Source organism: Staurois parvus, unplaced genomic scaffold, assembly GCF_062004578.1.
Source record: "Staurois parvus isolate SC_StPar_1 unplaced genomic scaffold, SC_StPar_1.0 ptg000020l, whole genome shotgun sequence".
Taxonomy (NCBI): Eukaryota; Metazoa; Chordata; class Amphibia; order Anura; family Ranidae; genus Staurois; species Staurois parvus.
Window position 1 is genome coordinate 802,660 of NW_028317816.1, and position 14,287 is coordinate 816,946.

General features: G+C 42.0%; 1 protein-coding gene across 2 annotated transcripts in view; it reads right to left on the reverse strand.

Moving 5' to 3' along the window:
- The window catches only part of MATCAP2 (microtubule associated tyrosine carboxypeptidase 2), a 49,919-nt gene that overhangs the window by 4,545 nt on the left and 31,087 nt on the right, over positions 1-14,287 (reverse strand). For both annotated transcript variants that reach the window (XM_089686982.1, XM_089686976.1), the window contains exons 4-6: positions 12,779-12,911; positions 3,733-4,038; positions 315-412 (exon numbers count right to left, since the gene is read on the reverse strand). In XM_089686982.1, coding sequence (XP_089543108.1) covers positions 315-412; positions 3,733-4,038; positions 12,779-12,911 — 537 coding nt within the window. The remainder of the gene's footprint in view (positions 1-314; positions 413-3,732; positions 4,039-12,778; positions 12,912-14,287) is intronic.

Here is a 14,287-nt window from a genome sequence, read left to right on the forward strand (position 1 = left end):
AAAGTGTAATTTCTTCAGTGTTGTCACATGAAAAGATATAAAATATTTACAAAATGTGAGGGGTGTACTCACTTCTGTGGAATACTGTAAGTGTGAACCTAGGGTGAAACGCTATATCCACTTTTGCGACAGGGTCCCACTTTACAGTACAGTGTGGAAATAAAGGGTTGGAAGATGGACTGGTACATCAAATGAAGGTTGCACAGTCAACTCTCTTGTTTACATAAATCTTTAAAGCAAACATAAATGGTAATGGATGCATTTTAAATGTTTTCTCATTGTAAGATTTGACAATACAGAACCATGCAGTATACCTTTCCCATGGATGTTAACAAGTGGAAATCTATGGTTTCTCTGTGCCTTAGTATTCGAAGAATCCCATCAAGATATACTTGATCTTTGCTAAAACAGCCTACAAAGATGAAGAAAATGTTTAGAACTAAAACTTATTAAGGGAAAAAAATTGTGGCATAGCATATTAATTATGGTATTTTCCACAAAAAGTGGAGCTCTAATTCAGACACCACTGTAATAGGGCTGTTAAAGATGAACATGGATTGAATGGGATACCAATTAACATTTGAAGCAAGCAAAATTCAATCACTTTGTTTCAGATAGGCAATAGAGGATCGCAGGCAACAGAAGCAGTCCTAACTGCTAATACCTCATAAGGTTTTTGGAAAAGTAAAGTCAACAAGTCACCTTCCCAGAGCTTCTTGGATCCTTAAAACCATTCTCAGGATAGGATTCCTGCCTCTCCCCAACTTGAGCAGTGCAGATGGGAGTGCATGTGTTCCCCATTTCACTATCCCGGTCAAAAAAATTGAAGAAGAGACTCAGCATGGGACCCAGCAAAGGACAAGGATGTTGTTGGATAATTGATTTAAATAAATTAAGAATATTAAAATGGTATATTAGGTGTTTGTGGGTGTCTTGTTAAACTATTGGTATACTTGCACACAGTGCAAGCACCCTCTCATATACTAAAGCAGATTTAGGCTGGTAGCAGCATGGTATGGGCCAAGTGCTTGTTGCCTGCTGTGCAGGTAGTGAAAGCAATGTCTTAGGTAAATCAGACAGCAGACTTTCACAGAAATCAGGGCACCTCAGAAGATTGGAAAACAATCTATATTTACTTTGTTCCATCAAGTACTGAATTCCTGTGTGCAAGTTAACCTGGCCATACCTGGTCAAATTTTGGCCAGGTTAAACTGATCAATATTTGCTTAGTGGGTGTCCCTTTGGTACCCTTCCACCCAACATTCTTTGAAAAATCAAAAGATCTGATGTTCAGGTATTCTGACAGCTGCTAGCAGAATGGAAGACTTTGTATGATTTGTCAGCCTTAGAAAGCCTCCTAGGACTCCATATCACTGCACTCAAATCACATCCTAAAAACCTTCCTGAAGTTTGCATCCTTGATAATATGAACAGCCCTGAAATGTATTTTCAGATGCAACTAGTGTATCTGATTTTATTTTCTTAAAAGAGAAGTATGGGTCTTGTTTTTTTTTCCCTAAATCATACTCAGCATCGGTCCAATGCTGGATCGGCCCCCTGCCGGCTCCAAGTGTGAGAACTCAGCGATGACCACTGATCGCCGAGTTCTCAAAGCCACTCTGAGCAGAGAGTGGTGACTGTCAGTCACCGCTGTCTGCTCTGCGCCCCCCCCCCCCAGTGCACACTGGAGCGTTGGGCTGTGGAGGGGGCAGCTGGCTCAGGCTCTCAATGGCTGAGCCAGGTGCCGCTCCAGACACTTTGGGATCTTTCACCAGCCTGGACTGGCTGAATGACATCAGCCAACAGAAGGCTTCAGCCCGCTGTCAATTGAAAACGGGTCACAGGATTGCAGAATGAACTGCACTCCTGTGATACACAGGAGCAGTACAGCCAAAAGAGCTTTGGCTGTACTGCTCCTTTAACAGCCTCCTGTACATTCCCTGGACAGCAGTACTGACTGGGAATGGAAGGCCAGCACTGGTAGCCAATTAGACTCTGCTGCAATTCAAGGCAAAGTAACAGCAGGCCTGGTCTACCTCTGGTACATACGTTTTACTTGCTGCATTGCCCCATTCACCTGCTGAAGCCCCCTGAGCTTACACAAGTGGCTGCTCAGGCACTGAGCAATGTATTATGAAAGGAATGTGAGTCCCAAGTCTACCTATCCCCAGAAGTACCAATGTTTTAGAGTTTCAACAGGCAAAAAAGGTAGCAGGGGAGCGCATGGAAGATAAACACCAGCAGAGCAGGACGTCTGGTATGCTTTTAGCTGATTATTTGCATGTGTTTTTCAAAATGTTATATAAGGTAATAACGGGCGCAAGGCGGTTCTCTCGTTCAGGGAGGATGTCATATGACGTCCTCCCATTCTAACCGCGCATGCGTGGCTCCGGGGGCGTGCAGCGCAGCGATTGGTGGTTCGCTTTGTCCCTCAGACACAGCGGATCACCGATCAACAGAAAGAGCTGAATATGTCGGCTTGGTCATGTGATCAGCTGTGTCCAATCACAGCTGATCACATGTAAATAGGGAAATTCCGGTTATCGGCATTTCTCTCCTCATGAGCTCTCACGCTGCCAGCTCGAGATGAGTGGAGAGCCAGTAATCGGCATTCCTTGGAGGGAACATGGGCACTCACCATCAGGGCACTGATGATCAGTGTGCCCTGATGATCAGTGTGGCCCCAGAAGTGCACCTGTCAGTGCCCATCAATGCCAGCTGTCAGTGCTCATCAATGCCACCTGCCAGTGCCTCATCAATGCCACATATCAGTGCCTACCAGTGCACATCAATGCCACATATAAATGCCCATCTGAGCTGCCTTTCAGTGTCACCTATCAGTGCCAGTCAGTGCCACCTATCAGTGCCAGTCAGTGCTGCCTATCAGTGCCAGTCAGTGCCACCTAACAGTGCCGCCTGTCAGTGCCACCTAACAGTGCCGCCTATCAGTGCCAGTCAGTGCCGCCTATCAGTGCCATATATGAGTGCTGCCTTTCAGTGCCCATCGGTGATGCCTGTCAATGCCCATCAGTGGCACCTACTAGTGCCTCATCAGTGCAGTCTATCAGTGTCCATCACGGCAGCCTCATTAGCGCACATCAGTGAAGGAGAAAAATCACTTATTTACAAAATTTTACAACAAAAACTAAGGAAAAAACATGGGTTTTTTTCTAAATTTTCAGTTGTTTTTGGTTTGTTTAGAAAAAAATAAAAAAACCCAGACGTGATTAAATACCACCAAAAAAAAGCTGTATCTGTCTCAAAAAAATGATAAAAATTTCATATGGGTACAGTGTTGCATGACCGCACAATTGTCATTCAAAGTGTGACAGCGCTGAAAGCTGGAAATTGGCCTGGACAGGAAGGGGGTATAAGTGCCCTGTAGGCTAGTGGTTAAAGGGTGATTTGACTGAAAAAAGGTTGAGAAACATTGATCTAGGGTGTCTGCTTTAAGAAAATATATAATGTTTGGGGGTTTTGTGTAATCTTCAGGCCTAAAATGATTTTTAAACGTGTGCACAAAAAAATGCAAAAATGGCTCTGGCAGTGAAAGGGCTATAAAAATTTCATATGGGTACAGTGTTGCATGACCGCGCAATTGTCATTCAAAGTGTGACAGCACTGAAAGCTGAAAACTGGCCTGGGCAGGAAGGGGGTATAAGTGCCCTGTAGGCAAGTGGTTAAAGAAAACTCCAGTTCCCCCAACTAATGTAAAATCATTTTTACATTTACCTGGTTGTGATGTGTCAGTACAGCCCCTCTTTGCCCGTACACAGTAATCCCAGCGAGTGTTTGGATCTTTGACAAACTGCCCCACATCCTGGAACAACTCACTGAAAGACATGTGGCTGGCTTGGTACACAGTGTAATATAGAAAAGCAGCCCTCCACAGGAAGGGATCCTTGCGAAATAAGACACTGTGTATGCTTGCAAGACCTTCTTCTGTTGGGTTGACTGGCTTTAATCCATACTTCTTCCGACCACTGACGTTATTCCAAGGTTGCTGATTATTGTTCATCCCTCGAAAATAATGGGTGCCTGTAGGAAAAAAAAATCATGATTGGCATAATATGACAACTGATTTTTGTTGTACTGACTGCATGTATGTGCTTATTTAGGTGCACCAAGGGTAATCGCCTACTCAACTCTCCAGTCCCTACTCATCACTATTACACATAATTATTCTACTTCACATTGCATAATAGCCTACAGGCTACGTGTTCAGTTTCTTCTCCATGCAACAGCCCTGTATTCAGAACAACAGTTCATGCCTGTGCACCACATTTCTAGAGCAAGCAATGGTGCCGTTATTTCAGCTAAACATACTGCATTGGTTTTGTTTTTTTCTAAAGCTGCCTATTTATGATTTTTGCATATGTGTGCCAGTAGCCAAACTGTGCACTTGCAGGCGTGCTAAAAGAAAACAAGATTCAGAGGTGCCCCACAATCTACTACAGTAGTAAAAAAAGGTTTTTGGTTAGGCACTGCTCGTATAGCCGTACATTTGCTCCTGGATAGCAAGGCTCAGGCATATTGATATGGCACTCAGGCCTTGGTTATTGCACTGTGGGATGGGGGTTCAGGGGATATATACTTTCTCCACTGTCAGCAGGAGGAAGGGGTGCCCCAGGCAGTAGAGAGCCTACACACTGTTGCAGGAGATGCAGCTCTTATTTTATTCAAGAAGCTTTAAAGTCTGAAGGTTTTATACCTTAATGCATTCTTGATATGAAAGCAAAAAGCTCTCCACTACCTGTCCTACCCCCATCCCTAAACACTTACCTGGCTCCTGTCATCACTCCAAAATGGTCTTTGGCTCCAGCACCGCTCCCCTCACTTCCAGCTTTCAAAGGAGAAACTGAGGGCAGCAGAGCCTCATGTTTCTCTCAGTCAAACTCCTGTGAAGAGGGAGCAGGGGTGTGAGTTACCAGAGCTGTGTGTGTCTATAGATGCTCGCAGTTTACCAGCAGTAGGGAAAGCTGGCAGCGTTGGTGGGGGACTGCCAGAAGAGGAGGTAATGGAATGGACCTCTCTGCACAATATTGTTGGTAAGTATTATCTCTTTTTATTTGAAACCTTTAGTATCATTTTAACCGCTTGACGCCAAGCGTACACAAATTAGTAGCCTCACAGAACTGGCTTTTTTCCATGGGGCGACTAATTTGCGTACCTGTTTTTGCACTGGGAGCGCGCCGCATGGCACGCTCCTAGCACAAAAACCAGAGTGTCAGTGAAAGCCTCGGGTCCTGTTCTGATTGGCTATCACAGTGAGCAATCAATACCAAATTAAAAAAGAAAAAAGCGCCACTTACAAAAACCACCAAAGTGTCAGCAGCATATCCCACCCAAAATAAATTTTGGCAACAATAATCCTAATTAAAGGTATGCGCTAGTAATAAACTTATACAAAGGTGTATATCATCATCCAAAAAACATTTAGTGTTTTATTATTATTATTTATTTAAAACACTAAATGTTTTTTGGATGATGATATACACCTTTGTATAAGTTTGTTACTAGCGCATACCTTTTAAAATTAGGATTATCACAGTGAGCAGTCACTGTGAAGCCCGCCCACCCCCCCTCCCCCCCTCCTGTTTTCTCTCTCTGAATGGAAGAGAGAGATACATTGCATCTCTCTCTGTCCTTTAAAAAAAAAGTGTGTTTTAAAAAAGAAATAAATAAAAATAATTTAAAAATAAATAATACCTAGATCAAGGTTTGATCTAGGTCAGTGCCAGGGTTAGTGTTTGGGTGAAGATCAGGATTTTTTTTTTTTATGTTTAAATTAGTATCAGTGTTAGTTAGTGGCAGGATAAAAAAAAAAAAAAATTCGCACTATTGTTTGTTATGTTACTACGTGTACAACTAACAACTAGCATATGGTATCAATCGTCAGGAGCAGGAAGCAATTTTTTTTTGTTCTTTGGTGGTTGGTTATGGTAGTAGCAAGAAATATACAGGTAAATTTTAACAAAAGTGTTTTTACTATTTTGGTGGTAAATGGTAATGGATATCTCCAGATTTTTTTTTTTTTTTCAAAGGAAAACTAACCCAAATTAAAGCCCAAGTTGTCCTGAAAAAAAGCATGCTATAATCCACCTGGATGCACAAAGTAGTTGTGATGATATGTACGGTTTTGCTAACACATGTCAAACTTGTGCTTATGCTTTAAGATTTGTTTTACCCTTAGGTGTGAAGGGGTAAAGCGGAACATTCACTTATCCTCCTCCTCTCTTCTGTCTCTCTCTTTATTACTACCTACAGTGAAGGAAATAAGTATTTGATCCCCTGCTGATTTTGAATGTTTTCCCACTCACAAAAAAATGATCAGTCTAAAAATCAAATGGTAGGTGTATTATAACACAGAGACAGAATAGCAACAACAAATTTTAAAGAAATGCATGCCTAACAAATGATGCACTGATTTGCATGTTCATGAGGGAAATAAGTATTTGATCCCCTTCACAAAAAATGACTTAGTACTTGGTGGCAAATCCTTTGTTGGCAACCACAGAGGTCAGATGTTTCCTGTAGTTGGTCACCAGGTTTGCACACATCTCAGGAGGGATTTTGGCCTACTCCTCTTGGCAGATCCTCTCCAAATCATTAAGGTTTGGTGGCTGACGTTTGGCAATTCGAACTTTCAGCTCCGTTCACAGATATTCAGTCGGATTAAGGTCTGGAGACTGGCTAGGCCACTCCAGGACCTTATTGTGCTTCTTCTTGAGCCACTCCTTTGTTGCCTTGCTTTGGGTCATTGTCATGCTGGAACACCCATCCACGACCCATTTTTAATGCCCTGGGTGAGGTGAGAAAGTTCTCACCCAAGATTTGGCAGTACATTGCTCCGTCCATCGTCCCTTTGATGCGATGCAGTTGTCCTGTCCCCTTAGCAGAAAAACACTCCCAAAGCAGAATGTTTCCACCACCATGTTTGACAGTTGGAATGGTGTTCTTGGGGTCATAGGCAGCATTTCTTCTCCTCCAAACACGGTGAGTTGAGTTGATGCCAAAGAGCTCGATTTTGGTTTCATCTGACCAGAACACTTTCAACCAGTCCTCCTCTGCATCATTCATATGTTCACTGGCAAACTTCAGATGGGCCTGGACATGTGCTTTCTTTAGCAAAGGGACTTGCAGGCACTGCAGGATTTCAGTCCTTGTCGGCGTAGTGTGTTACCAATTGTTTTCTTGGTGACTTTGGTCCCAGCTGCCTGGAGATCATTGACAAGATCCTCACGTGTAGTTCTGGGATGATTCCTCACTATTCTCATAATCATTGACACTCCACAAGGTAAGATCTTGCATGGTGCACCAGACCTAGGGAGACTGACAGTTGTTTTGTGTTTTTTCCATTTGAGAATTATTGTACCAACTGTTGTCTCCTTCTCACCAAGCTGCTTGGTGATAGTTTGGTAGCCCAGTCAAGCCTTGTCTACAGTCTTGTCCCTGACATCCTTGGACAACTTTTTGGTCTTTGCTATGGTGGAGAGTTTAGAATCTGATTGTTTGATTGCTCCTGTGGACAGGTGTCTTTTATACAGGTAAAAAAATGAGATTAGCAGCACTCCCTTTAAGAGGCTGCTTCTAATCTCAGCTTGTTACCTTTATGAAAGACACCTGGTAGCCAGAAATCCTGCTGAATGATAGGGGATCAAATACTTATTTCCCTCATGAACATGCAAATCAGTGCATAATTTGTTAGACATTCATTTCTTCTGAATTTTTGTTGCTATTCTGTCTCTCAGTGTTACATTACACCTATCATTCGATTTTTAGACTGATCATTTCTTTGTGAGTGGGCAAACATTCAAAATCAGCAGGGGATCAAATACTTATTTCCTTCACTGTAGTTTTGACAGATACCTGCTCCCACTTTTTTTGGGAACGCCTAGGCAATCCAGGCAAAAGTTCTCCTCCACCTCCTTCCCTGCCCGCAGCCTCCTGGGACATGTGAAAGGATCCCAGGAGGCTGCAGAATCATTTACAGAGCGCACTGTATCTTGCACATGCAAAGTGGGGAGTCGGCTGTGAAGCTGCAGGGAGTCACAGCCAGCCTCCCACAGTCTCCACTGTGGTGCTGGAGACCCAAAAACTGGTTAAGAACCGGCCCAGGTGAAGATAGAGCTGGATCCCCGGGCTTGTATGTGTCTTTTTTTATCACAAGTCAGCAGCTACAGTATTTGTAGCTGCTGACTTTTAATTTTTTTAAACCTGACTGAAGCTCCTCTTTAAGTCCTGATTGGCTACAATGGATGATTTGCAAACCATCTCTTTTTACAATATATATTTCAGTAAGCCAGCATAAGTTTCACTGAGGAACACCAAAGAGAACAATAGATGGAAGAAGTATATGAATACTCATTAACATATTCTGCTAAAGATGAAGCAATATAAGAAAATAGGAATTGCAGAGAGATAAAAATAGAAACAGTGACAACTCCCACATTCCTCAATGACAACACCCTGGAATGTGCTGGGCAATGGAGGTTTGTTAGTGAAAATAAAAATCTATTCTAGTTTATATCCTAGTCACATGAGGATTATTTCATACATCCAATTTGTTTGTCTAAACCAGCCTTTCTCAGCCTTTTCATCTCAGAGGAACCCTTGCAATAACTGTCGGCCTCAGAGAACCCCTGCTAAAAATTACTATAACTCTTGATAGATCAGTGTGGTGGTCAGTGGGAAGAATGCTCCTTACACATGTGGTCATTGGGAACAAAAATCCCCTTACAGATAACTAAAAAGATCAATGGTGTCACTGGGTACTTATCTGAGAGGAAGAAATTGCTTATTGCTCAAGAAACCCCAAGCAACCTCTCAAAGGAACCCTACAGTTCCATAGATAAACCATGAATTGGGGATACTAGATAAAAAATTCTTAGTTGTGCATGTTTTACTGAATGTTTTCAACTATAATAAAATTCAACCACATGGCTATAAAAATGTAGTGATAACCTTAAAAACTGCTAAATGGATTAATGTTATGTACTACTAAAAATTCCAAGCCATGAGACATTTGGAGCTGTTACAGGGAAGTTGACCTGGTCTAGTCAGTTATTTTTGCAATTGAAAAAAAATGGGTGAAGTTGCATAAAATCATTGGTGTTTATGCCCAGTATGTATTCTGCTACATGTGTTTGGTAAACAAAAAATCTCAATATATGTATGTTAATTGGTTTGTGTGAAAGTTATAACGTCTACAAACTATGGTATATATTGGAATTTACGTAGCTTTTACTTTCTGACTGCCTATCACATTTCTTGAGGTGCTAAAATGCCAGGGCAGTACAACCCCCCCCCCCCCCCACCCCATGCATGCCATGAGTATATGTGCAATAACACCCCAAAAAATATTCTTCTACTTCTCCCGAGTATGGGGATACCACATGTGAGAGATGTTTTGGCAGCCTAGCTCTATACAGGCCCCCGAAATCCAATGACCACCTCCAGGCTTTCAAAGGGCATATTCCCTCATATCACTTCCCCACTACCTTTCACAGTTTCGAAGGCCCTAAAATGCCAGGATAGTACAAACATGTTTATTATTGATAGGCGATGCTTTACAAGCATTTACAGGTCACCAATTTTTATTTACACAGGAGGTCTAGTGCTAGACTTACTGCCTTCGATCTGACGTTCGCAGCGATATCTCACATGCATGGTGCAACCGCTTTTTACATACCGAAATAGGGTCAATGCTTGCACACACAAAGGGTGCTTTTTTTTTTTTTTCTTTTTAGTTATTTTGATTTTTTAAATTATTTTTACACTGTCCCTTTCTTTCTTTTTTTAAATCACTATTATTGCTATCACAGGGAATATAAATATCCCCTCTGACTGCAATAGGCATTGACAAGTATTTATTTTTTTTTTTTTTTAGAAATCTGGGGTCTATTAGACACTAGGGGGTTTATTTACTAAAGCTAGAGAGTCCAAAATCAGACTCCCTTCTGCATAGAAACCAATCAGCTTCCAGGTTTCATTGCCAAAGCTTCATTGAACAAGCTGAGGCTAGAAGCTGATTGGTTTCTATGCAGAAGGGAGTCTGATTTTGGACTCTCCAGCTTTAGTAAATAAACCCCTAGATATCTCCCCTGCCCTTACATTATCTGATCTCACCAAGATCAGTGTGATCAGATGCTTTCCCAATTTACAAATGGCGCTGTTTATATTCTGCGAAACGGAAGTAATGAAATGCTAGTAGCTTTCGATTTCTTAGACTATAGAGATGATTGGAGCCATTCTGGTCTCTGATCAGCCCTATGGTCAGCCAGCGGATCTGCTGGCTGCATTCTCAGATTCCTCTGTGGTACAGGAGAGCCCATGAAAGCCGTGGAAGGCGGCAGGAGGAGGGGGGGGGGATGTCCCTTCCCGCTGCTCGTAAAAACAATTCAGCAGCTAATTGGCCACTAGGATTGTAGGATTGCTTTTACATGAAAGCCGACCGCCATCTGAAAGAAAAACAATACCAGGCATCATCCCAGTTTAACCACTCAAAGTCCAGTGACGTACCAGTACATTGCTGGTCCATGTTGGGCATATATGTAACAGTAGAGAACATGGGCATATGATGAATCGGGTCTGTGGACCAATATGACCGCAATTCATTCTTTTTTGTAATGTCCATGTTGAGGGTTAGGCCCAAAAAAGTTTTAAATTCAGAAACTGTGATAGGTTTCCATGCGAATTGTCTGACAAGAGCTGAATTTGGGTGGGCGGTGATGTATTGTTGTGCTTATAAATTGCTTTGGCCACAATCAATTGGTACAAATCTTCTGTGAAAAACAGCAGAGGGGCTAAACGCTAGTGCTGGCAGTGAACAGGGCTGATCCTGCTAACACTGCGTTTTTGGGGACACTATACAAAGCAGACACCAGTATAGTTCTGTTCATGATCATTATATTGATCCGTACAAACACTATACTAGTAATGGCGGTGATCATTGACCTATAGTGTGAGTGTGATAGTGCATGGGCAATCTAACGCTAGCTGACCCTGGCTGGGAGGGGCGCTAACTGACCATGACGTTATCTGATGTCGCTAGTGGCAGGAATGCAGTGATCAGTGAAAAATTCTATATACTGACACTGTACTAATGGCACTGGCTGGGTGACGGGGCGATCACAGGGTTAATAGGGGTGATCAAAGGGTTATATGTGCTAATCTAACGTGTGTGTGTAAAATCTAGTGTTTTTACTCAGTGCCATGTTCTCTCTTCTCTCCCTGGACCGACGCATGAGGGTGCAGGCGCGTTCACACCCCAAAACAGGAAGCAATGCAAAATTATGTCGCTTTGCCAAGAGCTGCTGCTCTCCCGCAAAATGCAGGTATGCGATTGGCAAGTAGTTAAGAAAAGAAAACCTTAAAAAATTTTTTTTTTTTAAATTCTCAATATGGTGTATTTTATTATTTTTTTTTACTTTTTTTGTAATACTTTTATCAGAATAGTACAATGTTACCATAGTAATTTTTTTTTGCTCTTTGCTTTGCAGGAGAAATAAAGATCATTTCTCCTGCAATGCAAAGCTTGCTATCATGAACCCAACTCATTCATGAACTGTCATGAATGAGTTAGGTTTTTGACAGCTCAAGATAGTGATCTGTGATTGGCTGGAGCTGGTCACATGGTACAGGGTGCTCTGATTGGCCCCATGTATCGTGACAGCTGTGGGCCAATCACAGCTCACTAGGAAGAGAAGCAGAGCTGTTATGAATGAGAACAATTCATTACAGCTTTGCTTACATTGTGATTATGTGATCGCATAGCAATCACATGATCCCAAGGTCCCGTTCACAGGGATCTTCATTCCGCTTGTCCGGCGGACACAGCAGTTGCGGGGGGGAGCACTGCGTGCCCCCCTGTGTTAGTACAGCCAAGGTGACGTACCGGTACGTCACTTTGCCTGTAGTTGCTGCCTGGCCACAGTACATTGCAGGCGTGCGGGAAGCTGTTAAAGTGCCTGCTTTGAGAAAACTGTTAAAAGAAGCATGGATTTTATGAAGAAAAAAACATACTCACCTAGGTGGATGGAGCATTGATCCGATGCTGCATTTGTCTCCCGCTACCTCTGTAGTGAGAACTGAGCGATCAAACACCTCCGATCACTCAGTTCTCCCTCTCTGGTCTGAGCAGAGAGCCATGACTGTCGGTCACTGGAGTACTGGGCTATGGAAGGGGGCTGGAGGGACTATCTCAGGCTGTCAGTGGATCGCTGAAAGGCTGAGCCAGGTGCTAGTCCAGGCTTCTGGGTGGATCCCGACCATATAGTCGAGATCTTTTCAGAGCCTGGACTGGCTAAGTGACATCAGCTGACAGAGCTTATAGCAAAAAAGCTTTGCCTATACTTCTTTAATCAGCTAATATTTGGTGGGAAGGGGTGGTAACAGACACCAAGGGGTGTATTTATTTAAAAAAAAAAACATTGCATGGCTGTTTGTTTATTGAAACTGTATATAAATGTGTCCTGTGCAAATGGAGCAAAATCAAATATTCTCAAATTATATTCTCTACAGATTGTGAATATGTGAGTGTGGAAAATATCTCATTATGGCCTCTTAATGGACCCTCAGCAACAACAACAGATCTCCCAGCAGCCAGCCATCAATAGACTCTCCAGTAGCCTCTTCCATAGGCACAAACCTACAGGTTCTCCCAATGCAAACTTGCAAGTTTACCATCCAAAATATGGAAGCATGGCTGGCCATCATATAGTGTTTTATAGGCAGCTTTAGTCAAGCTATACCTTGGTGATCAGAAATTAGCACCTACCTATTTCATGTCTGAGCATCCCTTCAAGCCACTGTTCTCGTGCAGTAGAAATGTTGATAGTCAATGTTGGACGTCCATTGACAACTGTCATGGAAGCTCGTGAAAGTAAATCCTCTGTAAGGTGAACTACAATCTGGAACATAGAAAATAATTATGTCAGTCTGCATTCCAGCAGTTTATTTTCCCATAAATCATTATCTCCAGGATTGAAGGAGCCAAAATATTTATCTTACTAAACATTGACTGTCAAAAGCAGCAGGTAAGCTCCAGTAGGGATGGGGATAATTTGCTGATTTTTAATTTCTCAAATATAAAGAACTGAGAACATAGCTGTTACTGAGTCACAACTTCAGCATATATACAGTATATAAGCTCATGATTAAAACTAACCTCTAGGATGATATCAAAGACATAAATTAATGTATTTTTTTAACTGTACAGGAGAACTCAGAGTGGGAGAAGAAAAAGCAGCTCAAGCAGCCAATCAGTTACTGCGCTGACAAAGAGCATGCTGATAGGAGGAGAAAGCAGAGCGACAGAAAGATGAGCTCATCTCTGTGCTGTGTCTCCTTCACTGTTCAGTCTCCACCTGGTCTCAGAGAAAGTGAAATGAATAATTAATGCAGGCCATCAGTCAACCTGGAACATGGAGGACATCTTATGGTGGAAAGTAAGTACTGTGGTGAAACGTTTTTGATTAAAGATGAGTATTACAGCCTATTCATGTTTTAGGGTGTTTGACTATAGTTCATCTTTAATCTATGCTATCTAGTATGTTTTCTTTTTAAAGCATACGTAAAAGGCAAAACTTTTTTTGGTTAGTTTTGGAGAAAATGGGTATTGTTAGGAAAGGGTTTCCTTGCTGGGAAAATTCACCATTCTATTTGTTTGCTTGACCATTCTCACCATCACAGAAAGTGAGGAAATCCTTAATTTTGGAGTTTTCACCAAAAACGTGAGAACAAAACTTCCAATGGGGACACCTGTTGAGGGGACAACTTTTTAAGAGGAAAATAACCCTTATTTTGTAGAGATTCCTCTGATTTCCTTTGGAATCTCCAGGACATTAAGTAAAGGGAAATCTCCCTAACTCTAGGTTCACACCTATACAGGTTGCATTTGAGCCATTTCTGCATTGTGTTTTTGCACCTGCGGTTTTGCCGTGTTTTTAATGCGTTTTGCGTTTATTTTTTTTCATTTTTATTGTTGCTAGGCAGATTAAAAAACGCAGCAAAAACGTACTACATTCTTTTCTGCAGAGTTTCTATTGAAGTCTATAGAACCAAAAACTGAACTTTTTGCATTAAAAAAAGTCCCTGACCCTTTCCAAAAAATGCACTGAGTGAAAACGTTCAGATGTGAATTTGTCCCATAGGAAAACATGTTAAATGGAATGTACTGCATTTCTGGAAACCGTTAAATGCTGCGGAAAACACTTAGGTGTGAACCTAGGGTAAAGGGCAGAGAAAGGCAGGTTTTGCCTTTCTTTTAAAGCAAAGATCAGAGACT